At 38.6% G+C, this 27,120-nt stretch overlaps 1 protein-coding gene across 1 annotated transcript; it reads right to left on the reverse strand.

Moving 5' to 3' along the window:
- Positions 1 to 1,810: 1,810 nt before the first annotated feature.
- MLYCD (malonyl-CoA decarboxylase) lies at positions 1,811 to 25,369 on the reverse strand. The gene is given in 6 exon segments (XM_075510906.1): positions 1,811 to 3,241; positions 12,567 to 12,716; positions 13,233 to 13,389; positions 14,688 to 14,800; positions 24,702 to 25,256; positions 25,259 to 25,369. Coding segments are annotated over 6 exon segments (1,605 nt in total). The 5' UTR covers positions 25,355 to 25,369; the 3' UTR covers positions 1,811 to 2,707.
- Between the last annotated feature and the right edge of the window lie 1,751 nt (positions 25,370 to 27,120).

Raw genomic sequence — 27,120 nt, forward strand, 5'->3', positions numbered from 1 at the left:
AATTTCACCTTGAAACCAGAACTCTAAAGGAGTTCAGAAAGCTTAGAAAACCCAACAGGAGAATGAAGCCATCTTCTGACCACTGTTAAAAACAGAAGTAGTGTGTCCTGTAGTAATTTGTACGGTGAAAATTTCTGTACCAATACAGTTACGTGTGTGTGTTTACTCTAAGGTTCTGTACAAAAACCCGACTAGCAAAATAAACGCACACGCTACATAGAAAAGAAAAAGCAATGTGTGAGTTGTTTGCTCAGTCTGATATTCTGACACAGGCCCGGTGTTCTAAACTGTAGATAGCTACTTTTAGTAAGCTTTTCACACAGGGTGCTAAATATATATATATATATATATACACACACATACACGCACGCACGCACACACACATTGTGTACTCTCTAATGTTCACGTCCCAGGTCTAAAACTTGCACAAGAAAATTCAGATGGAACTTTAACAAAATTATCATAATGCCTTAAAAATGTGCGTTTTGGAATAAAGTGGCAACCGGCTTCTTCATGTAATAATGCCATGCCAGGAGAAGACATGTCTGAATCCAAATGATCATATACATTTGACTCCAATCATCCAGCTGCCTTCAACCCCTCTTTTCCAGCCTGAAGTCTCCTCTGGACATGCAGTTGTTCAATACCTGTGATCACCTTTCAGCATTTCTTGAGGGTGAACCACAGACTTTAATTTTAAAACCTTCCACATGAAGTACTATAAAGACTATACATACATATGGCTGTGCAGACTATTTACCGTAACTACTGATCCAAAAGCAAAAATTGACAATCACTCTGAAGTTATTTCCTCAGCTTGGCCAGGATGGAGTTGCCTGTTCAAAGTCTCTCACTGAAAGTTTCCAATACTATCAGTGTTTAATCCTTAGTCCTTAGCTCCCCAGTTGAGAATAAAGTAAGTGTATCTGAAGATTTCTTTATACTTCTACAGTGTTCCCTAGCGCACATTCAGCAAGCTATCCAGAGAAGGTGCAAGACAAAAAAACAACTTACATTTTGGCTTATAGTGCCCCTCGTATATGCACCACAACGCCACCACCACAATTCAAGGGGAACTCAACTTTTCTTTGGTGGTTTTAGCAACTGAAAAATTGCTGGACACATCTTGCTTGCAAGGGGATGATAGGATTTTTTTTTTTAAACCGTATCTGATGAAAATTAATAAACTAACTTTAACCTGTTGATGTATGAGAAAGCTGTTGACTTTTTTGGAACTATTCTTAAAAACGTAATGAAAAATAAAACTCTGCTGTCACTGAACATCTGGGCAACATGGCATAGGAGGGTTGCCACTGCTAACATGGCATCACTGCCACTGACGACCAGCTGCTGTATAAAAATGTCTTTGCTCTCAAGGGAATAACAGGCAGTGAACATACACTCTCCTTTAACTATCAGTGTTGCAAAATCTACCATGATCAGAAGTTAAGTCAAGCTTTTCTCTGCTTGGAAGATATGTATAATAGATACCCATAACAGGTTACCAGCTTGGAGGATGGGATTTTTTTCTAATAATGAATATGAAAAAAGTATATCCAATTATATAATTTCATTCTAGGAGAAAGGCTAATTGGTCACTTACAGCTTTCTTCACTTCTGTTTTCATACACGAGCAGGAAGTGTTTCACTTTCAATTCCTCTGTATAATTCTTTTCTTGAAAACAGGACTGGAATTTGACCAGACACAGAATAAATCAGAAATTACAAAACAGCATGAAATTCTGGTCCTTCTGCTGTGGTGATACTGTTATCAAGGAGGGCTGTTAAGTGAAGGAAGGTACATGCTGAAATACACAAGACATGATTTATTGAGAAAGTTTATTTTATTGGTTTACAGGTCACACCTACCTCTTTATTAGAAAAGCTCTTTATCAACTTAAAAAATTACCAGAGCCAAAGTATAATATACATACTTGGAAACTTCTCAACTGATCCCTAAGTATCCGTCTCTCTTATTCCCCTCTCCTATTTGAACGCTTCCTTCTTGCTCATTATATTTTAGCAGACAAGAGTGCCAATATAATACTACATACCTGCTGCACTGAGAGATCCTGATTTTCCAACAATATCAATGCAAGGCTTTTCCATGCTCCAGCAAAGCAAGGATTCAGTGAGATTTTTAGTGGGTTTGAAAAAGGAAAATACAAAGAGGTTTTATGTGAGGTTTTGAGGGAGAAAAAGACAGATATTATTGAAATAAAATTGTAGATTACTGTTTTGCTAATATATTTGACCAAAACTTTACCTTCATTCAGTACTTCTTTTCAGGTACTTTGGTCCTGAACTATCTATAGTAGTATTATGACAAATACGTGCAGCTCCTTTCGAAGACATGGTTTATACAGGTTTATTATCAACAGAATAATGGTACGGCTCAAGTATTTTCCATTCAAGTTACCACTGAGTTGTAACTGATTGAGAGAATTTTACTCGCCCTTTAATACATACCTCCAACCCATTTGTACGTAACAGATGTCTAGAAATTACAGTGACTCAATCACAGCAAATTAGGTTTTGAATATATGGCAATGTAAGCAAGACAACTGATAATCTAGGTAACTTGGCATCCTGCTGTGCTGAGTAAATTTGTTTTATAATGGACATTCTCATTTAAATATAGACACTACAAAATATTACAACTCTTTAAAGGTGAGGAACACTTGTTCTTAGTTTTAATAACATTTAATTAAAGCTTGCTGTTTTGCTGGAACTGAGACACCAAGGAAAGAACCTGCTCTGAGGCTTTAATTTGTTTAGTCCCCAGGTATGTTGCACTATTACTGGCTGTGTCCTCTAAGAAATACCGGTAGTTTACCATCATGCCACAAGAAGCAGCAATGCCCCGAGGGCTTGTGTCCGCCATCCAGTTTATCCGCCACATCACAGAGCCATTCTGAAGATGAAAATTTGCTACTGGATTAAGAGCATAGCCACGATGTTTCTCTCCATACAAATACCAAGCACAGAGTCTCATAAATGGTGAATGAAGCCCTTTAACTAGTTTTTCTGATCTCACCCATTCATTGTTATTTAAGAGTTTCTTTAGTGTTTCGGTAGTAGAGTCTCCTGTGATCTCAGAGATTTCTTGCCATTCTGATTCTGTAAAAAGTTCATTTCTTGCCAGTTCTTTTGTTTGTGAGGAGAGGAGACCAACAAGCCATTTTGTGAATCCCGGGATAGGCGAAAGAGTGGAAAAAGCTTTTATCTGAGGAAGTTCTTTCTGCAGACAAAAGGAGAGGAAAAAAAATCATGAGTTTTGTCATGACTGACAATGAGAAGTTTGAGTGAAAGAACAGCTCATACCCTTTACTCCATGTCAAGTGAAGACTAGGGATTCTGAGAATTAACTGATACACCTAGACCAAAAAAAAAAAAAAAAAAAAATCACCCTGCCAGTAATAGGGTAGTGACTAGAAAGCACTTGGAGAATGAAGAAAATTTTAACACTGACTAAATTACAGTCCACACACATAAACTATTTAAAAGTACTTATTACAGTACTTACCAACACTACGTTCTGGTATATCACTTTATACACAGAAATAAACAAATACAATCACAGCCATAAAGAAGTTATTCAGAATAGTAAAGTTTTTTTTAAAAGATAAACATGTAAGTTTCCAAAACCTTTTAAATACCATTTATTTTTCATACGTAACTATCTTTTTTTGAATCAAATGCAGTTTATTATTTCAGTCTATTGTAAAATCAGGAGAGGTACAACTTCTAGATTTTTATGGAACGAAGTATTTCCTGAAGTTTTGAAAAAGGTTCTTTACGCAGGTCAGCTACTTTTCATGCTACTCCCAAACTATACACTACACTGATAAAATAGCAAGATAAGAAATACGTACCTACAGTAAAAAAAAATTAATCATAGTTTAATCATTGTTTTAACATAATAAAGCTTCTCCTCTACTCCTACTAATTTATGAGTAAAAGGTGTTAACTACGTAATCGTGTAAAGCAAAACATACATACATAAACCTGTGTGTTAGTTTTGGGGCACACCAACGTGAAGAATAGAGAAGGTTGTGAAACTCACTGTCACTTGGAATTAACAAAAATGACATCAAAGTCAACCCTACTGAAGGAGTAGCGGGGCAAGGAACAGAGGGAAGACAGAGCTGAACTGAAACAACCACAGTGTTGTTTTAATTACTGTTCATATAGGCAGCAGTGGTAAGAACAGAGACATTTATCAACATTACAGAAGCATCTTAATGTCAACAGAAAATTGTCTTTAAATGACTACAAAACGCGTTTTTTGTACTTTGAGTATTACCCAGATAACCATTAAAAAGTCATCATCGCTCAGATGCTACCTTACACTAGCAAATGTTAATGGAACGCATGCTGCTAGGTTGTTTGTATTGCACCTGCGCTGTTGCATCCTCAGGTACCGCTGTGCTCCACACAACGCTGCCATCTGCATTCTGTTTCATGAGGACGCAGAAGCCAGGGAACGCAGGCCTGGCATACCTCCGTTACAGACTGGAGCCAAGCACCATTTCTAATAACTTCAATAACTGGAATAATATTCAGCTGGTTATTTACAGCATCTTTTCCCTTCCCACACAGAGCTTCCCAAATAGCTCACTGCTGTTCTGCTGGCTTCCAGCACTACGATACACCAGCCAGCTCAGGTCTACCACCTCTTCAGTTTTGTGACTTTAATTGCATAAACTGAATAACCTCACTTGCTCCCCTTATCTGAAGTTCTTTGACCATTACACAGCTATGCAAGTCAAAGAATTCTTCTTTTGGGGCCAGACAGGAACAAGAAAGGCAGACCAAGTTACAAAGAAACACCCCATTTCATCTCCTTAGAGAACTGGATAAAGCAAAAAGCAAATTATTTCACAAAAACACTAATTTCTGTATCTTACTGAACAAAACAAACATTTACGTAATCAGGGAGACCAGGAGATCCTGACTGTATCATGTTCTCCACTGTTATAGCTACCATGGTCAGATAATGCAATACTAGTAAAGCATTGATCTCCTGTGACTTTTTCAAGTCTCCACTAAAGAACATGATGATATTTTATTTTTAAGAGTAATTCTGAAGCATAAGTCTGTAACAAGATCTGTGAAATACAAGTATCAGGTTTCATCACATACGCATTTCACAGAAGAAAAAATATTATTTGGAATTTGACGTAAAGACATGTCTGTGGAAGGCAATTTCTGCGGATATCTTAGCACCTCTTTGTACAATTTTAGAGAATACAGCATTTATAAAACCAAAATAGTTTATTAGGGTTGTGCTCTTACTGCAGACCATGGCTACAAGAGGCACAAATATAGAAAATACATTTTAATTAAAAGAATGTTTCTTGGAGTAGGCAGTTCAGTCTTTTTAGAAAAGTTTCCCCTCTGCTTTTGAAAAAGAGAGCAATGACCACAGTAAATGAAAAAAAATATATATATTTGGGAGCAGAAAAAGGGCAAAAATGAGAACAGAACAAAGCAACTCCATACACTTCAAAAATCTTTCCATTCGCAATCCCATGCTATATACTTCCCCATGGATATAAAGACTATTTATCCACAAATCAATTCAAAATAACTTTATAAAATTTGAATACAGAATCAAATGCACTCACTAAATCTTCCTTTGATCACCTTTCATCCACCTCCTCGTAGGGTTTCTGAATCAAGGAGTATACCTAATCATCACATTTGGAATCCACTTTTCTTTAAAGCAGCAGGATCTTAATTAGTATGGTAGAGGAGAGCTATGCTCAGATGCCCCCCTTGTCAGCTACGCTTTCCTTGATTGAACACTAGCTCCCACCAAAGACAACACTACTAGCACAAAACCACAGATCTCCTGGAGAAGGAGGAGGGAGAAAGGCGGCACAGAAGTAAATTTTTAAAGGCTACTGAAAAAAATAACTTCAAGATATTTGTTCCTGGAGAAAAAGCTGACAGCTTTCAGTTTTGTCAAGATGGTAATGAGCAGCATCACTGGCTACCTTCATTTCGCGATCAGCGCACTGAAAGCTGAGTGGTGGTGACACTACTGTGACCGGCCGTAGCTTAGCTGCTGAGACAGTCTGCTGGCAGGTAATTTGACCTTTTGCATGTCCAGTCTTACTGTGGCTAGATGAATTTCTGCCCAGAAGGGAGGGCCACAACTCCCTTCTGAAGATTCAATGGCCCAGGACCCTTCTCCCTGTCCACACAATCATGATGGATGACAACTCGACAACTGTCTAGGATGTGATAGACCTGCAAATGAACCTTAAGGTACAGAAACACAAACCTGTAATCTGTAATGAGAAGTACCCTTTTCACGTCAGCATCCTTAGGCAGCAGCAAGCTCCCCCCAAAAGACCCTGGATTTCAAAATGGGGTTTAATTGTTCTATGTCTTCATTCCCTGTTGTGCTTTAAAGTTCATCTTCAGTCCATAACACAGAGAACACAAGAGACAGGGATAAATTGGTGAAAGTTTTCAAATTAATGACCTATCAATGAGAAATCCTAGATGTGCTGCTAGAGGGAGTACAGATGTTACTATTGTGCAGTGGGGGTGAAAAAGAAGGGGGGGGGGGGAAAGAGAGAGAAAAAGAAAAAGGTCGTTAGAGGTTATTTTCCTCTAGGTAGGGATTCAAGGAATACCAGATGTGTTTCTTTTTGACCCGAAGATGGGATTACATTCCTTAAAGGTTTTCCTTTTTTCCTAACTATATTACTCATCCTATAAAAGATAGTGCCTTTGAGAATATATTGCTTAGGTCTCTTTCATGAATTCTTCACTGATGTTTGGGATTAAAACCTGAGAGGGGAAGAAGGAAGGTAATGTTGAAATTTGAGAAGCGGAAACTCTTCTTTCAGGTAAAAGGAAAAACTGATTGGACCAAGAGAAAAGACTGCTTACCACAAAGTCAAGTCTGGAATTCTTCTGCGTCATCTCTGCTAAGAAACCACAGTGTTTGGAAATATTATTTTGCTACTGAACAGAGCTAATAAACACTGCTTTTCACACAGGAGCTGAGCCATGCCCATTGCTTTCACCAGGTAACAATTCCAATCTCATCTCACAGCTTGCAAAGCCAAGAGGGTACCTATGCACCATCCACAATGACAGAAGTGAGAATGAACTATTTCTTCCCATATTTATGTGTTAATAATAACCTGTCCTGGTTTAGGCTGGGATAGAGTTAATTTTCTTCCTAGTAGCTAGGAAACATCAGTGTGTTATCAACATTATTCTCATACTAAATCCAAAACACAGCACTATATTAGCTACTAGGAAGAAAATTAACTCTATCCCAGCCGAAACCAGGACATAACCACTGCAAAGTTCCTAATTAACTGACATTTTCCTTCCTTGTGATGCTGACTGCTCTTTGTTTATCATTTACTTTCAGGAGTGACCTGTTCACCAAGCCCAACCCAAAATATTTATCAGGAATTTAGTAGCTCCTATGCTATTAATAAATACAAAATGGGAAATTGTGCATATTTTCTACTTCTTAGGACAGGTAAGACATGGGAAAGTGACCCCATTTTGAAGCTACAGTACAGACTACTACATATCTGATAAATGACTGAGTTTAGGAGCTTATCTGAGGCAGCCATTTCTTGTAAAAAAATAAATAGATGCAGCGAACTGTTTACATTTATGTTGTTGCTAAATTGATGTGCTAGTTTCTAAGGCTATTGGTAGAGATCCATTAATGTTTATTTTCTTGTCAGAAACCCACACACCATTAAGAAACAGCTGCTCATTTTGTTTAAGGGTAGATTTCTGGTTTTGGTCGTCTTTTAGTTTTGTTGTTGTTTTTTTTTTTTTCATTGCAGAAGAGCGCAGATTTCTCCTATTATCCATATCTCATCTGAAACTGTCCTGCACTCTGAAAGCTGTAGTCGAAGGTCACATTTTTCATCAATGAAAGCAAAGCCTGTTTTGGAAATTATGATCTCCCCAGGTCACCTAGATCAAATTAAGGTAGCAATTATCAACAGCCCAACCAGAAAGCTAAAATCTGCCACCAATTGTTAAGCATTCTATTGAGTCACATAGAAGCTATCAGTTTTCTTCCCCAAATGCCACAGGCTATAAAATTCTAAGCAGTTTTCTCAAAGGCTTCACCACAGTTATCTGTGTCTGTCATCTGCAGACTGAATTGCTATGATGTACCTTCTGCGGAGCTACAGACCATTCAGAGTGGCTATAAACACATTCTGAATTAAATGTCTGTCTAATGAGAAATCTATCTGTCTACGCATTCACCAGCACCTATCAGCTTGCTAGAAATGCAACTGCCTGCTTGTTTTCCAGCACCCAATTTGGGGTTTGTTTGTTTTCTTACTAGTTGTCTGAAATTGTTTCAAAATCCAATTCATTTCTGGGAACAATACAAGCGTAAATTTAAGCAATACAAGAGATTATTTCTGTTGTCTGCTCCCTGCTTTAATTATATACATTATATATATTATATATATATATATTAACTATACATTAATATAACATATAATACTATACATTAATATAACTAAGAGACTACACAGAATGCATAGGTAGCCTATTCTCAGATTTGTACAGGGAGAACTGGGACAAAAGTGGTATCAGTGGACTAATGAATTCATCCCACTGCTTGCCCAAAAATAACCCAAACAGGAGATGCTCAGGTAACAGTAGAAGTCTGTTTAAAGCACCCTTTAAATTATTTGTGTAGCAAACTTTTGTCAAGCAACTACCAAAAAAAAAAGAAAAATCTCCTATTTAGAGCAGCATACTTTCTCCCAGGATGCCCTTTGTATGCGACACAAGCTATATCCCTGAGGTGCTATTCTGATCTCCGTTATATCCCTCCCCTTTACCCAATTATATTATAATACCTGTGGCAAATGCCAAATCATAATGTCTAGGTAGATATTAAGGATTCAAACTGCTAACTGTGCACATATAAAGAGATGAAACTGAGGACCCATTTCTGTGACTCAACTTCATACGTCCTCCATCTGCTTAAATTAGTGAAAGACTCAAAAGCAGGGGCCATTAACTTCTATGCAGTGCCTCAAACTAACAGTGCTTAACATTGAGGGTTGTAATCTTCGCCAGAGCCTCTACTGCTGCAGTTTTCCTAACGGTCCTAATAAAAACCCATTTGCAAGAAATACTTTCATGAGGGAATCTGTACTTGACATTCTTTGAAGGTGAGAAGTGCTACCCTACCCATGTTCATGTTTAGCAGCATATGTGACCAGTTCAGGTGAAATAGCAAGATGATTTCTAAAAAATTAAGCTCTATCTTAATTGCCCATTAATGAGATTTTGTTTTAAGGAATCTGATACCAACTGAATTTAGAGACATAACTTTATAGTATAGATACCTGCTAGATCAATGTTTCAGTACAGTTTTTAAAAATCTTGCCAAATAAAGGCTTCAATGATGGAAAAAAAGAGTGGCTATTAGCATATTTCTAACTTAGCGCATGTCTTTTTCTGATCTAGTGATATACATTCATGACAGGTCCAATTTGGAGTTTTCCTTATGAAGAATGACAGCTGAGAATTCAGTTTTGAGGTTACAACGGCACTTACAAGTAGGAGTGTCAGAGCAGGTTAAGTTAAGGCAAAGTCAGATAAAGGATTTTTACTAGAGGATAAAAAAAGTTTTAAGAGTTTGCAATGCCTTGGGAAAATACAAATCAAATAACATTCTGCAGATCAAACAGATGTCCACAAAAGTTAACTCAAACAAATGGCAAGTTATAAAAGTGTATTAATCATCAACGATTCAAATATAAAGAAAAACAAAATCTTCAACCTCTTCAAATGGTCTCCTCTTCCCAAAGCATTTTATTATCAGTTAAATTAAAGAGAGTCTCAATTTATGTAACCTGGAACACTTGGCAATTTAGCAGCACTTTAAATAAAGATTTGTTTATTGCAAAGCCATCCATAGGTTATATAAAAAATCCTCTTCGTATCAGAGACCTCAACTATCTATTTTTACAAAGGCTGCTGGAAGCTTGCTTAATGAGATGTAATTTTTGACCCAAGGTTTTTTTGCTGAGGCTATATTGTTTCAGCTGCTGTCACCAAGTCAACTCAGCACTACTGCTATACCATTTGCCCCTTTTAAAGTAAGTGACTGTAATGCTGCTCCAAAGAATTATGTCCAACCTGAACAGACAACCTTGGAAAGTCCTTTGCTTATACCTGACCAGCGAGAAAGAGAGCACATGTGTGCAATTAATGCACTGAAATAGGACTTCCAGAATTTTGGGAGACAGGTAAGAGAGGTTGCCAAGAGTATTACTCATCATATGCCCTGCCTTTGCCCTGAACAATCTAACTTTGTAGAAATTTCACAGTCTAAATATTTTGAAGCTGAAATACACAGGGCTCCTCTCCACTGAAAGGTGAAGTCCACTGAGATGGGAGTCACAACATTTACAACAAAAGTTGAATGACTAGGCATTACAGAAGTGCATCAAATAATCCTGATAACAACAGTACGATGCTTTAGGGTCACTTCACACATATAAAATATGTAATGGGAGATGGTTCTTGCAGAATTCAAGACAACGAATTCAAGAACAATACTTTGGAATGAAGAGGAAGAAAGCATGAAGGAGTGGGAAGAAAGTGGGAAGAAGAGAAAAGAAAAAAATATTAACAACATCAAAGAGTGGAAGAAAAACTATTAGAGAACCATGTCCATCATAGATAAACACTCCTGGATTATCCTTCATAACTTTTTTAGCACATAGTGAACTAAGTACATGTCCAATTTGCCATACAAACCCTTACTAATAACAGCACATTTTTCATAACATCTTAAAGCAGTGTATGAAATTTAAGTAGGGAGGAAGACCTCCATCTTTGGCATTGTATGGAAAGCACTTAGCTTTCAATATTAAATAAGTTATTTAAGCTTGAGGCAATAATTTTATTATTAGAATGTATTTAAAGGCATCTCAGCCAAAGTATTTCCTATTCATCATTTATTTGATGAACACTGAAGAAGGGCTGGATTTTACAACATTGAAATGTAGAAACTTTGTCATAAGTATAAATAACAAACACATTCTTCTGTTGGACACATCAAATTTTAGAACTTGCACGTAGGTTATTTAAGTATGGCATGTCTATTTTCCTTTATAACTCACTCATAACTTTTCTAGTGTTGTAAGCAATTTAGTGATAGACAAATACATTGTCAATAGGGTTATTTTATGAGAGCAACACAATTATCCAGAAATTATTTTTCAGATGCGAAAGCAGATAACTGCATGAATTTATTCCAATTTCCCCTCAGTCAAGATCAGACAGATGGCACAACCTAATTATACCTGGACTACTGCACTTTAGACAATTAATCTAAAAGCCTTTCTGAAAGCAAGAACAAAATTCAGCCAAAATACCAATTCAAAATAAAATAAAATAAAAAACTTCAGGGCAGCCAGCTATGATTCAGTAACTGACTAATCAATCATTTTGTAGTAGTAGAAATTTGGTGCATCCAATTTCAAGTTATTTCTGTAAGTAGAACTGAAGTTCTAAATCACGGACAATTTTCCAGACATCATTACTAATCCAGATGTTGGAACAATGAACATAAACACAAGTAGTGATCATTACTTTTAAGTAGTAGCTTTGTTAATAATTTCAGTAGTAAAGACTATTAAATAAAATAATGTACTCAACACAGAAATCTGACTGTCTCTTTCACACCACTCAATATATAAATTAATCAATTTTCATTCCTTTCCCCAGTTGCTTGGAGGAAGGTTCTACAAGAAGTCCTAAAACTATTAACAGTAATCCCATAGCATGCAATGACATTCTATAAATTCATAGAACTGACTTGCATAAAATAACTGATTCCTGTGACTTTCAAATGTCAAAGACATCATCTTTACTACATTGCAAGAAATGCCTGGTCAAAGAAATCTCTCTCTCTCTCTTTTTTTTTTTTTTAAATAGACATATTCAAGGCAAGCATGCAAACTGCATACATAACCAGTGGCAATTCAATATAACAAACAAGAAAAGGAATTAATTAATGTACAAGAAGTATTTTTGTTACTGGAGCAAGTGTAAGATTTTGAAAAAGGAACCGTCAGCTACACTGAAGAGAGAACATGTTGATCAGGGGCCTGGAAGGGAGCCTGTTAGCATACATTAACAATGCCCCAGCCACTCAACTGAGAGGCTGTAGTGAAGCATATAATACACTACATTGCAAAATACAGCTATATGAAAGCTACCTTCAATAGAAATGTACTAATTTGACTTTTAAGCAACCTATGCACATGATTAGGCAAACACAAGTAATTCATGCAGTACATGTCAACTATGTAACAGTATCTACATCTGGCAGACATTAACCAGCAGCAGAAAGTGTTCTTCCTACTCTTTACACATCTTCAAAGGTCGATCTGATAAGAAGCTACCAGTGTAGGAGAAGATCTAGCAGCTCCTTGCCTTGAGCAATGACACAAAACGGAAACTAGAACAGCAATGCAAGAGGAGCACATTGGCCAAACAGCATCTTAAGTACACCCTGCCGCACCCACCTGCAGTTCTTTTACAACCCGTTTGATGAGGTAAGTCCCAAGTTCCACACCTTGCAGTCCCTGCTGAGTCAAACTGATTGAGTAGAAAATTGCTGTTGTAATTTTGTCTGTATCTTCTGTTTCTAAAGGCGGTACTTCTTTCACTATGGCCTGGGAAAATAAGAATAAAATTTTAAAAGTTAGTAGCAGTTATTACCATCATTATGGGGGAGCGGGCCTTTCTTTTTAACTTTCAAATGTGTTAACACTTTTCCCCACTGTTTTATTCATTACCCTCTGTGAGAAACAACAAAAATCTAATCAAAAAGTAGAAAGAAGAGCTGCTTATCCATTAGCAAGTGCAAGAAATAATTGTAATGTGGTTTAAAATCTTCAGAAGTAATCATAACCGCTTTGAAGTTTTAATCTCATTTGCTATATTTTCTTATATATTTCTTATCTTTTCTTATTCTTCTTGCACTTGAGCAAAACCCCAAAATTTCAACTTACATAACACAGGAGATACACAGGATATCCCTGTAATTTTTAAGTGCCAATTCTCTCATCTCTTAAAAAAAAAAGGAAACAAAACCAAATATTCCCAAATTATAAGGAATTACAGATTTTAAAAGAAGTACATTGCAATTTAAACACTTTGCTGTGTACTAAATGCATCATTGACTGTACCTGGATGTTGCTGGAGATATCACTGGTTAGTGCAACATGCAAGACTATCAATGGTTCTCCTGGGATTGCACAGTGAGAAAAAAAGTAACATCTTCTATATGACCCAACTCGACGCTTCATATCAACCCAGTTTCTAACAGGATGCACAGCTTCAGAACTCAATGAGAAAATAAAAAAAAGTTAATTTTTTTTTTCATTTAAAAACAGAGGTCAGCTGCCAACCCTACAAGCTCAGTACTTCTTCCATTGATGTCAGTGACAAAACTCTCCAATCAAAAAAGGAAAATCAGGCTGTAAGTGCAAAAAGTAAAATTCATCAGCAAACGGTGACAAAATAGACTATAAAGCTATACTGCATACCCACTCTCTCTAGTTTTCTTTGGGATATGCTTATTATGTATCTGAGATTTCACTTGCACTTTCTGTTCAGTATAGGATACCCAACTGAGATGACTAAGTCACGGAATAAGTCTGAATACACCTCTAAGGAATTAGATTTCCTAAGGTACAAAGTAGTCTGTTAGCACTCCCACAGCCACGTCTTCAATCAATCATTCAAACCATTCTTTTCTCTACTACATATTGAAAGTCTAGTGTGTTTGCCAAAATACCTTGAAGATTAAGTAAAATATACTCATTATTTTTTTTTAAATTTAGCTTGTATAAGATCTCTTTTCTTTGTCTCATCAACATTGTTGTGTACTTTCAGAACTCTTTAGAGATTCTTTTTTCTTCAAGCTTTTTATATGACAAAATGCCACGCAACGTAACTTTGATTCAGTCATCTTCAACTTCATCACTACAAATTTCAATATTTGACAGAAATTCAGAAATGAATGTTGTAGATTTAAGGAATGTTCATAAAAAACAAGGTGCTCTCTTCACACATAGTTTACAAGTAATTCTGTGCACCTCACCAGTTCCAGCCAGAAAGGGGAGCCTCACTACATTAGAAGTAAAACATGCTCTTGAGTGTTGGGCACCCCATGCTGCATCAGACTTAAATATTGATTTTCCACCAACACTGCTGGTGTAGACTGAGGGGAGAAGAAGGTGCAGTGGTGATGGAGATAGCAGCAGCAGCAGCAGCACCTGTGAGGGGAAAGGGAATGCGAGAAGGCAGTGCTGCAAGAATCTAGGTTTGTAGGAAAAGTAACAGCAGCACCTCTGGGAATGTGGGAAGAATAACTGAGAAGGCTGGGAGAAAAGACAGCAGTCTAAAAGTGCAGTATGTGAGCTAAAGGATCAAATTATGGGACAAATGATCCCCTTTGCCATTTACTTAATTCAGTTTTTAAAGTGTGCCTTTTAGTGTGTTAAATGCAACTATTCCTTAATTATACTTTGCCTATGGTTCAGTATTGAAAAGCAGTATCTTGAAAATAGTGGATCTGTGCAGTCACAAGCATTTCATCACCTTTTCATCAACAAGCGTTAGCAACTTTTAGCACTTACTCACTAATTTTCTGGAGTACTTCACAAGGTGATCGCCAAGTGACCCGTTCCAAATTTAGGAATCCTGTCGAGAACCACTCTGAAAGCATGTTCTTTAGAACTCCATTCATTTCCTGCAAACAGAAGAAAGATGAACTTATCTGCTAAATAAGCTAGGTAGAACATACGAATGTGAGTAAAGATAACCTTGATTATTTCAAATCATAGAATCGTATAGGTTGGAAAAGACCTTTAAGATCATCAAGTCCAACCATAAACCTAACACTACCAAGCCCACCACTATACCATGTCCCTAAGCACCTCATCCAAACGTCTTTTAAATACCTCCAGGGATGGGGACTCAACCACTTCCCTGGGCAGTCTGTTCCAATGCTTGACAACCCTTTCAGTGAAGTAAAATTTCCTAATATCCAGTTCAAACTACAACACTGGGAAGTTCAAGAAACTAATGCATCTGTTTGAGAAGATTAACCACATAATAGTTCAGCTCTCCTCACACAGGACTAAAACAATGAAAATGTTTAAAGACATTGTCTATAGTAAACTGCATACAGGGAAACGGAAGATAATGAGAAACAATGTAGATGAAAAGCAGACAATAAATAGACATATTTGAGCAGTCTTAACAATAAGGTCCAGTTGCATAGGTGCTCAGATTTAAATACCATGAAAAAAATCATGGGAAATTTGATGAAAGTAAGGACTTGAATTTCACTATAATTTTCTACATTGGAATCTCTGAGTATTCAGCAGCCCATGCCTTAGGAAGACTATTAGTACTAGCTTATTAAAATAAGAAAGCAACTCACCAAATCAAAATTTTCCAGTTCCTTACCATATTTTATTAGTAATCTCTACTTTATTAAACATTTTTTCCATTGCTCTTTATGAGAAAGATATAGAATAGCTATTTATTCCTGCACATTCTGCACCATGATTAACACATGGAACTTTCTACTTTTGACAGATCTCCAAGGCACACAACATATCTACTGGATACTGGATGTGACTTGAACACCTACAGGCACATTTAGGCACCAGTAAACTACAAAAATGCTTCAGTTTGGACCTTAGCATGGATTGTAGTACTCAGCACAGGAGCTGCACATGCCCACTCAGGATAATAAATTAGAAAATGAGCGTCTGAACAGGATGCAGGTAAAACCATAGGCTTTATAGAATTTTTAGTCTCTGTATGTATGAACATTTTTAAGCAAGAAAAACAAAAGCAGCAGCATAAAACTACAGAACTCAAAAATCAAAACAGATCTGGAACAGTATGATACAGAATTAAAGCCAACTGTAATATCAAATACTTTCAGAAACATTCATTGTAATAATGAATTTTATATTCCCTACTAATTTCCTGCTGCCTATATTATTAAAGATTTTCCTGTCTAAAATTCTTTGAGTTTAGAAAGTATTATTGAACTCAGCACAGCATGAATATCCCTTAAAGAGATTCTAGTTTATTTTTCCTTCTTACATTTGCTTTGTATATAGGACACAGTGTGATACCAGCACCAACTTACCAACAGCCTGATCAGAAACGTAAGCTTACCTGAAACTAACGTAATAACCATTTATTTTAAAACAAAACCTCTTCACTTTCTATTCAGACCTTCATTAAATAGCCACTGCTGTACATAAAATGGACAAAAATTATGCTCCAATGTACTTAGCTTGCTACATTTAAGCAAAACAACAGAAAAAACACTTACTACTTAAAACATCTTTCCAAAGCTGAGATGTAGTCTGAGGACTTTCATAAAAAAGCAAAAATATTTCCTATTGTAAGCTAGCAAAATGAAAGTTGCAGAGGCACTTGTCAAGAGACACACATTAAAGAAGGTTCCTGTTGGCCAAAGAAACTGCTACAAGTATTCCAAGATTGAAGAAAAGGGCTGTTTTGTTCTTTAACTCAACATCCTAGAGAAACTAAAATTTTCAAACCCTGACTATGCTTGCAGCCAACCGTGATCAGATATTTCAATCTACACCAATCCACCCAAACTTATAATTAAATTAACTCCTCCCATAAAAACTCCAGAGTAAAGTTGATGGTAAGTAATGACCATGATCATGCAGTTTGCAAGGTAAATTCCTAACAAAACCTGGCTCTTTTCCATACCTGAAGTGCAGAGTCAAATTTTCCATCAGTTTCCCTTTTTCCTACCTACTCCTTCTGCACTTACTAAGTTGTCTTAGTGAAATAGTTTGGCATCTATCTTTGTTTACGCAAAAATGGCTACTATAAAACCATCTAGAAGAAAAAAGCCATTCATCTGCATAGAAGAATTCTGTCATGCATGAAAATTTTACACTATCTTCTATATTTTTTTCAGTAGCATCCTCAAATATGTAACAAAAGAAGAGCTTACTTCTTGAAGCATAAATTGACACATACTTCAAATAGTGAAAAAGTCAATTGCATTGTTCCAAATACAGGGAGTATCCATGAACTACTCCGTGAGGTCAACTCTCCTAAGCTCTGTAAATTATTTTTTTGTTGGTCTTTCTCAGGAGAGCTCTCTTTCAGTTATATAATAAACTGCGCTGAAAGTCTTCTGCCAAATTGTACTCCCACCTGGATTTGTACCACAAGGCTGAACCAAGCCTGCCTATGCTAGTAAAAAAAAAAGTTGTTAAATGAATATGAAACTGAAACAATACAAACAAAATTCACCCTAAGAACATTTATAGGGTAAGCAAACCCCACTGGAGAACAATGGAAGCCACATAATGCGTGGCACCAGCATAAAAAGAAACCTCTGCAAAAACCACACATATGCGACTATCTGCAACAAGTACCACTAAAGAACTGAGAGAAATGAAGGATCACATTAAACGAAATCCACCCTAGGAACGGACGGTCTTCACAATTTTTCACTGACGCTTCGGTGAAAATGTTCCTGCCTTCTCCGTCTCAAGGTGACACTGTCCTACACAACAGTAGCTGGGGGCGGGGGGGGGGAAGTAACGTAATAGATGACATTAAAAAGGACCAGCTTAGCTATGTCAAAACTTTGCAACTAGCATAGTTAAGAGGGACGTATGCAATACCTTCCCCTGACTAATAAATGGATCTACTGCACATTTATAGCAAGTCTGATGATTTGGGGGGCTTACCGGACACGTATGTTAAACCTGTGCTGCCTTACTACCTCGGAAGAGCAGACTATTTCTGTAATATGACATTACTGTGAAAACTGTATAATTACTGTTGGCTCAGGGCAATTCAACACTTGACGCAGTCTGAGAATACATCACTCAACTCCATTTAGAGTAGCTGTAATCTATACTGGTAAAACTGCTGATTTTGCTGATGCTTCTGGGCTAGTGGATTAAAGAGAAAGCAGCAGGTAAAACAAGCTGTACTGAAAAACGCCCAGAATTGTCTGCAGAACAGCATCTACAAAAAGGGCTCTTTCTGGCATGGCTAAATCATGCAGGAACCGCAACTCCTGAGCAGTACAACTGAGCAGGCACTGGCCTGCAACCTCAACAAGGCTTGCATCAGCAACAGTTTTATTGGGAAAAGCTGAATTTTCGTTCAAGTACTTTCTCACACACAGATGCGTCTGTCTTCTTTTTTTCAACACATTTTTCCTCTAGAAATGTAGAGGTATAAGTGTCCTAAACAAATATATTCTGATTGTTTTGTTTCTTCTAGCTTTAAGGTATTTCCCTTGTGAATCCTTGTTTCCGCACAGCTCTGAAGTTTTTAGAAAATAACCATAAATCATTTTGGTCAAATATCCCTTGGTGCAGTGCAAGTCTCCACCTATTTTAGGATTGTTTTGTCTTCTTTTGTAAGGGCACACTGTAAGCCAGAAAAATAAGCTAGAGTTGTCAGATCTGGGGTCAAACTAACAGATTCCTATGGCTCTCTTGTCATCCATCTGCTTTTTGGAACACCATTTCAAACTGCAGTCTAGCAGCTAGAAGGGAAAACTGCTGACGGCTGCACTCCTGCTAGTCATTATTTTGAACACACTGCTCTGCATCTATTGGCAGTAACATGGCTCAGGTGGCAACGAGTGACTGGGGAGAAAGCCAGTTACGCTACACGGATACTGGTAAAAGTGGGAAACATAGGAATGGGATGCATTTTGCTTCTTGAAGCACCTACAGGTTTAGCAAGCGTGCTCCACACAATGGGGCATAATGATGCCCAACTGAACTGAAGGCTACTTTTCAAGATGCAGAATGCATTATAGAGCTACTTTAGGTCCAAGATACAGCTGTAGAAAAGCAATGCAATTGTAACCAAAGAAGAAAGTGAAGCAGATGTGCTTTCAGGAATGATTTTGGAAGGAAGGAATATTGTTTATGGGGAACTACAACTCAATTCAAATAATCTGTCAGTTGTAAATAATAATGCTTTGTAAAACAACAGGGCAGCATGCAAGCCAAAGAATTAGAACAGTTCCAGTTGGAAGGGACTAGTCCAACTGCAACTGTGTACTGAACTATCTAGTCCAACTGCAACTGTGTATGTTGACAAAACTTCTTAGTGTAGAAAGACATAAACCACTTTATACTATCCAAAACTGTGTTTAATTCAAGTCACCTGAGCAAAATTCTGAGTTGTATTTAATATCATAGTATACGCTAAGTTTCTGAAAGGCTTGACTCCAACAATTACAGTCTCAAGTTAGGTTCTCTTATTTCGTAAATTTAGTGGTAAATAAATTCTTATTTTCATTTCAGAGGGCTTTCTAGTCATAAAATTACATCTCCAAAATTTCATTGAAAAGAAAAAAAAGCACACATTTATTATTCAGCACCCCAATATTAAATTTGAGCAACAAGACATACTCAGATTAGTATTTAAAATTACCAGCTATACTTCAGTTTCTATTAGCCAAGTATAATAAATGGTGATTTTTTTTTTTTATTCCGTGTTCATGCTACAAGACAGCAAATTACAGGCTTTTTAATCTTCACATCAGGTCTCTGTTTATTGGACAACAAATGGGAAAACTCTTATGAAAAACTTAAATTAAGGTTTTTTATTACAAAAAACCACCTCTCTGTTGAGGGAACTATTTCAATTTCCCTCTCAAACTACTCAAAAATAAAATACCCCTTAAAATGAAAATTCATATGCAGATATTTACAGATAAACATAATATGAAACAGCAGTAACTAACACTCCATGCATATCAAACAGATGGTTCCGTTATTGTTAGTTGCTGGTTAGATATCTGACAGGACTACAAGAGAAGTATTCTGCCAGCCTCATGAGAGTCGAGTTTTTCCACGGCTTCGGAATGTTTAAAGTTTTTAACCTAATATGCTTCATTTGTGTATACTGACTTATAGACCTACCCTCATACTCACGTGTTTAAAGGTGCCTTTGGTTTTTTGACAAATACAGAGTACCCGTGGCGAGATACTGCAAAACATACCCATCAGCAAAACTGGATTCAATAGTGCAACACAAATAAAAGCGGACTGTTCTTCTGCTTTTTTATTGCTAATAGTAATTACTGCAGTGGTAATGGTAGTGCTGAAAACTTCCCTGGCTCTTGTATTTTATATTGTTTGATGTCTTATTCTTAAAAAAAAAAAAAAGTATTTCCCTTTTTTCCCCCCATTTTTGCTCATTTAGACAATGAGTAAAGCATTTTCAAGTGACTTAATCACCTGTGTATGTTATTTTACTGTAATCTGTTGAACAAACACAAAATAGAAATGCTTCATCAACCAATATCTAACAGTCCAAGATGCTTCTCTGCTGATATGTTTTGAGGAAATAGAAAAATATTTTATATTTACAACACAGCAGCGGGTAATCCTTGTTTTAATAGTTCTTTCAAAATGCAAAGTAAAACCTAAGGACTGTCTAAGATTTTAGAAAGTTTGGGCAAAACCAAAATCCCAGTAGGCCATATAATGCACTCTGTAATTTTCCTCCAGCATCAAGAAGAACCATTTAATTTTATTTCCACATTTCCTTGTCAGCGCAGATACAAATACACAGAAGTTATAAAATTCTTGTTGCACATTTGTCTTTATGTATGTTAGAATTTAAATCAAATCTACAATAATGAAATGGCTATACAGGACTTTTGATAGGTAAATACCAAACACTTTTTTTATAGAAAAACTTTTAACTTTCATTGGTTTCTCTAGTTAAGGCCGTCTTAGATCTTTAAAACAAACTTTCAATATTCAGATTCTCCATATAGCCATATTAGATACTCTAATCCACTGATGAATCCTCATCAATGAGACCACAGTTCTTTCAAGGCCGTACAACTGGGTGAAATAAATACATCCTTCTGCAGATGTGGGCAGGTAAGACATCTATCACCACAAATATTTCACCTCACCAAAAAGCCATGTACAGCCTACACACAAAATATTCTCCCTTAAAGCCTGTTCTACCATTTCCAATTCCCCTACTAAAATTTAAAACCGTTTTTCCTGATTATACCAAGGTCAATATTCAAATCTGTGAGAAAGTTTTAAGAAAAAAAAAAATAATTCAAGGAAAAGTCCAACTTTAGGTCCTTCCTGTGTTTAGGAGCGGCTGCTATGAGGGGAAAAATACCCGAAACAATTATGGTATTTCTTTTTTTCTAGTAGACCAATACAACAACAACAAGATTACAGATACACTCCAACTACTGCTTAATTATGGAAGCAGGTTTATTTATAAGTCAATTTGACAAAAATGCTATCTTTTTCGTTATCTTTTGCCAGCAGCTTGAACCTCCCACTGACTTTTTCTAAATCATATGGAAAGATGAAGAGTATTTTAAGAGCAATAGTTGAATGATTTGCTACCTGAGATAATAATGCTGTGAATTTTTCACTGGAGTCCATATTTCAAATGCTGAAACTGAGTAAGAAAGCAAAGTATAAGAAATCTCAAGAGGAAAATGCTGGCACAGAAAGAGAAGTACTGTGGGTGAGAGGGTTCTGAACAGGAAGAGGCAGAACTACACTCAGGAAGCAGGTTTTCAGCAAATTTCACACTGTGCATTGCAATCAGAAAATCAACTCATTTATAAAGACAGTGGAAAACGTGCGTGTCCTTTGGTGGAAGGAAGGAACAGAACACATTAAAAGAATGTAAGAGAGAGAGGGAAAAAATTCAAACAGCATCATGAGAAAGAATTAGGTCCAGCTTTACTGTAATTTAACTTTTCAAACAACGTATTATGTGCCAGTACTGTTTTTTTTAAATGGTCATCTTCACATTATCCATGAGGCTTACGACAGTAATAATTGATTTGTATATTTAATAGAAAAGAAAACCCACCTCTGGGACAGACTATGAAGAAAAATTTCTCTTCACCGTATGTCCTATACGTACTTTTGGTGGACTCTTTGGAAAAAAAGGCTGTATAGCTTCAAAAATACAGTTTACCACTAAATTTTTGCCATCTGATTATCAAGGAACTTGTGTCAAGAGTATTGATCATCTTTTACACAACCACAGAAAGACATTTACTATGTCATAATGACTTGTCACTGAGGATACCTATAATTTCTCCGTCTCGCTCTAGGTGACAATTCTGCCTTCTACTAACTAACTTAAATATTAACTAAACCTTATTTGCAGCATGTTTCTTCTCTTTGCACAATCTGTCATTTTATGTATTTCCAATACCATCGTCCAGGGTTTATGTTCAAGATCTATGGGATTTGTCCAGTAAGGCAGGCACAATTCTTCTCTAAGTCAACTTTTCAACCCAGTTTGCCTTACATTGGATCCTGACAGCTAGGGCACTATTACTTCCGATTTAATGGACACTGCTAAAATAGTTCAGTGACTTCAGTGCTCAGAATCTTCAAAAGTCTAATAATGAGACATATTTTGGAGTGTGGTGCAGCTACGCACATGTCACACTACATAAAATCAGAGAAAGTTAGGCATTTGCATTTCTTCATTTACTTTAAACATCAATTCAACTTAAGAGGTGATTTATGAAAGACAACTGAGGGCATTATGAAGATGTGTATACTTGGGAGTAACTGAAGACAATACTGCACCAGTTTGCAGTGCATCATCTATTTTGTTAATGATTCAGGAACAGTGAAACCAATGGAGAAACAATCACCAGGTAATTTGCATCTTCTTGTTCTAAAATAATACCTTAAGAAATTCAGGCAGACAAGAATTCATCATATGTAATAGTGAATCCTGACATCTTAACATCCATCCCAAGTTCCAGAGCTTTTCTACACCGTTTTTCATCTCTTTCCTGCAATTAAGGAAACCAGCAAAGAACCACTCTGAAATTGTCCACAACAAGATCACAAAATATATGTTGTATCACAAGAATCATTCTCTACTCAAGACTCAAATTCTATATTAAAATAAAAGAAACTCTAACAACACCACCACCTCCCCCCCAATCTATAGCCTGAATATTCTGCCATATAGTTTTCTCTGTCCTTGACATTTAGCCTCAGAACAGGTAATACAGTATCTCACATCTACAACTTAAGGTATCAAATTAAATACACATACATTCACACCACTTCCTCGCAAACCACTTGCACCAGCTAATAATCAGCTCCATTGCAGAGACTGTCAACACTTCCTACAGGTTGGGTGCTCCCTTCGGTGCTCATAGTTATTCTGACACTTACTTGCAGTAGAAGCAGATAGATTTTAAAGGCCGAGCAAGACACTTATTTCAGAAGCAAGACATAACACCTTTCCCAGACACACCAGCACACTGGAATAGCACATAGTTCTAGGTCTTGGTTGCTGTAGAAAACCGGTAAGAATGACCTAAATGAAACTCCAAACTGAAAAGAAACAGTATCCAAGGTAAACTCTTACAGCCAATACTGTCACAAACAAAGACCAATGCAAACCAGTTCTAGCTTAATCTTTCCTGGCTTATGTGCTATTTATCGCCAACTCTCATTTTTGAATATATAACATTTGAAAAATAAAACTGATCAACAAGCACGAAATAGACTACAAGAACAGATATGCAGAACCAAGCCCAGTCATACAATGAACCCAAACATTTAAAAAAATATTTTAAGAAGACATAACAGAATGCTTATGACAGCCCTTTTATTGAAGCTTTAGTTTTGCAGACAATATTTTCCTACTTTCAAATGGGTTTAGAATCTTTCTGAACATACTGTATTATTTGACACATGTACATTCAGCTGTTTTACACATTTCTATCCTGCTAATTTTGCAAATTCAGTCTGTTTTTACTTAAGATGATCCAAGCGGATGTAGAATCTTACCAATGCTGTTGCTACTTCAGTTATGTGATGACTGTGGTTAATTGACAGCACTGACATAAAAAACATCCTTTTCTTGTCAAACTTAATTTGTATCTTAATATCAACAAACAAGTCATGGTCAGTGCAACTGACCAACTTGCTGTCTTTCTTCATTGCCTTCTGGGAAGTCCTGTCACGTCCTGCCACTGTCATCTGCAACGTCATTCTTTCCTCCGCACCCATGTCACCTCATTGCTCCATGTAACCACTGTGGATGTTTCACCTCACCTATTTTCTACACACTACTGAGCTAAGTCATGACACCCCCTTTCTCTTGTTGATATTCTTCATCATTAGCACGACACGGCTGCTATGTCACTTTTGGCCCTGTATCGGACTCAGGAGTCAAGCCACTACACGTCACTCCTGCAGTGAGTTCCTGACACAGCTTGGCAGCCCCAACATCAGCTGTATTATGTAGGCATGGCGGTGTTGGGTTGACGATTGGACTAGATGATCCTAGAGATCTTTTCCAACCTTAATGATTCTACGATTCTACGTCATGCTGCGTCAGTGTGGCACTTCCCCCACTGCCCTAACGCCAGCCCTTCACAGCCCGCAGCACAGCCTCCCACTGTCACACCATGGAGACGCCAACTGTGAATCAGGTTCACGGGACACTCTTCAGCCCAACGTGGAGGCTCCACGAGTAGCACCATGAGTAGGAAGCCCCAAACCACATCCCCTCTGGCCTCCCCCCAACTCCCTTTCAGAGCCACCCACCCCCAGCCCAGCCCTCACCTTGACATGAGGCCCGTCCACCGCCTTGGTCGCCAGCCCCTCCACCAGGTCGCCCCTCAGCTCCACTAGGAAGCGCAGCCCGCCCTCGAGGCGGCCCAGGTGCTGGAAGAGACCCCGGTACTGGGGGTTGAGGTAGTAGCGGAGCCGGTCCTCGGCCTGCAGCAGGGCCCCCAGCTCCCTCTGCTGCTCCCGGGCCTGCAGCACCTTGGCGCTGAACTCTGCCACCCGGTCGTGGTCCACGCCGAAGTCGCGGGCCAAGCGGGTGAGGAGCTCGGCCCTGGGCTGCCCGGCCTCCAGGGCGCGGTAGTACCGCACGAACTCCGCGCTGCGCAGCTCCGCCGGAGGCGGCGCCTTCTCCTTGGTCTCGTAGGGCGGCAGCGGCGGCACGGAGCGACTCAGCAGCTCCTCCATGCCTGCGGCAGAGGCGGTACTGGAGCCCGCCGGACCCCGGCGCAGACCGGCCGCCACCGAGACGCAGCGCAGCCACCGCGGCGCCGCCCAGGGCCCACGCAGGAGGGGCCGCGGGCTCAGACACGGGCCCAGGCGGCTCATTCCACACCTCGCCTCTTGCGACAGCCCGAGAACACCCTCCAGCAGGGCCAGGCCGCAGCGCCGCCTTCGGGGCCGCAGCGGGCGGACTGATTGGCTGGCATCACAGACTGCCAGCCCTCCTCGCCAATCGAAAGCGAGAAGAGTGTGGCGGGGTTGGGGTGGTATCGGCCGCCATCTTGAGCGTGGCGCGCAGAGGAATGGGTCACTGGGGTGCCTCACGGTGGCTGTGCCTGCAGGCGTTACCGGTGCTGCTTCGTCGCTCAGCTTTTCTCTCCCTGAGTGCACTTTCCCCTAGCCTTCACTGTACAACCCATTGGCCCTGTATCTTTCTCACCTGTCGCTCCTATTTTTCCCCTACCCACCACTGTTTCCCTCACAGCCTGCCTGTGCCTGAGGGAGAGGCCTGTGGTGAATGTGCGCTAGGCCAGGTGTTACAATGAGCCCATGGCCTTGACAGGGTTCAGATAGCATCAAGGATAGCGCTGTTTTAAGACCGGTGGCATCCAAAAAGGTTTGTCCCCATGGTTGTAGGAGGTCAGCATGTTTGGGGTCCTGGTAGCCTGCCAGCTGTCAGTTTGAGCGGCTGAGCAGTGAGGGTACAGGGGTTACTTCACAGTCCCAGGAAGCCCAGGCCAGGCCTGCTGGTACCAGTTTGCTCTGAAATAAGTGCAGGTGTATCCAATTAAACATAGTCAATTACAATTCAGTATTATACAGCTGTGTGGGAAGATTCAGATGTGAGAAGTACACTAGAGCTGATGGAAGGCTGAGGCACACGTAAAGCTGATACGGGGGATTCATACTGGAATGTGGAATGTCTAATCAAGAATTACTGTCCTTGGGATTGAAACACATCCGGAAGAAATATGTGAGCTGAGTGAAACATTGTTACAATAATCTGACTTCATTAGTAGAAGTGTGATAAGAAGCACCCTTATGTGAACTGTCCTCATTATAATACTAAAAATCACACCCCTTGAGCCGGAGACCCCAGCCCAAGTAGAGACCCCTCACCTCTGAGCATGCAGAGAACATTAAAGTAGTACTGTGGCTTTAAGAGTAAGGTATGGAAAAGTAGACCAATAAGAAACTGTTTTATGTAGTTGCTTATGCATATGTATAACTAAACTGTATGAATATTATACCGGTTCAAACAATCAGTGTGCTAGCTTTGTGGAGTTATCACCTAGCACCCAGTCTTGCACAAAACTTGGAATAAACTGATATCTCGGCTCTGTGTGTGATACTGGATGCTGCACACCGGGTAATGAACTCTGCTTGTGAGACAACATTTTGGCGACCCAGATGGGACTGCCATAAGGCCTTGCCCGGATCATCTTGCTGTCCTGACGGGAAGTGGTGGTCCGAATGGGTTCCAGCGTGTACCGACCTTTGTTTGGGGATTCCCTTTGGCCTCCCTCCTGCAGTCGGGCAGTAAGCGACACAATGGTGCAACGCAAATTTAACAAGATATCTTCAGGGGATTGCAGAGAAGGAAATCTCCGTGAGTGGAAAATCTGATTCTGTTCTTGTTCTGAGCTCTGCATAAGATGCATCAGGAAAGATACACAGCAGTAGCATTTTCCGTACCGATCTGTTTTAGCAAAGGGAGACGTCCCTCGTTCTGGTTTCTGTATCAGTCCGTTTTAAAATTGCTCTGCATAAGACACCCATAAAGGACCACAGCAGGAGCTTATTTAGACTTTTGTACATAGACACTTCAATTGCTGAGTACATGAAGTCCTAGTTAACAAAGTTTTTCCTAGGAAATGATATGGGTTTAAATCCTTCTAATGAGATACCTCCCTGCACTCCTTTAGGATGCATCCTGAAAAATTGGCAAAAATTTGGAGGGGATCCCCTAACT

Source organism: Mycteria americana, chromosome 8, assembly GCF_035582795.1.
Source record: "Mycteria americana isolate JAX WOST 10 ecotype Jacksonville Zoo and Gardens chromosome 8, USCA_MyAme_1.0, whole genome shotgun sequence".
NCBI lineage: Eukaryota > Metazoa > Chordata > Aves > Ciconiiformes > Ciconiidae > Mycteria > Mycteria americana.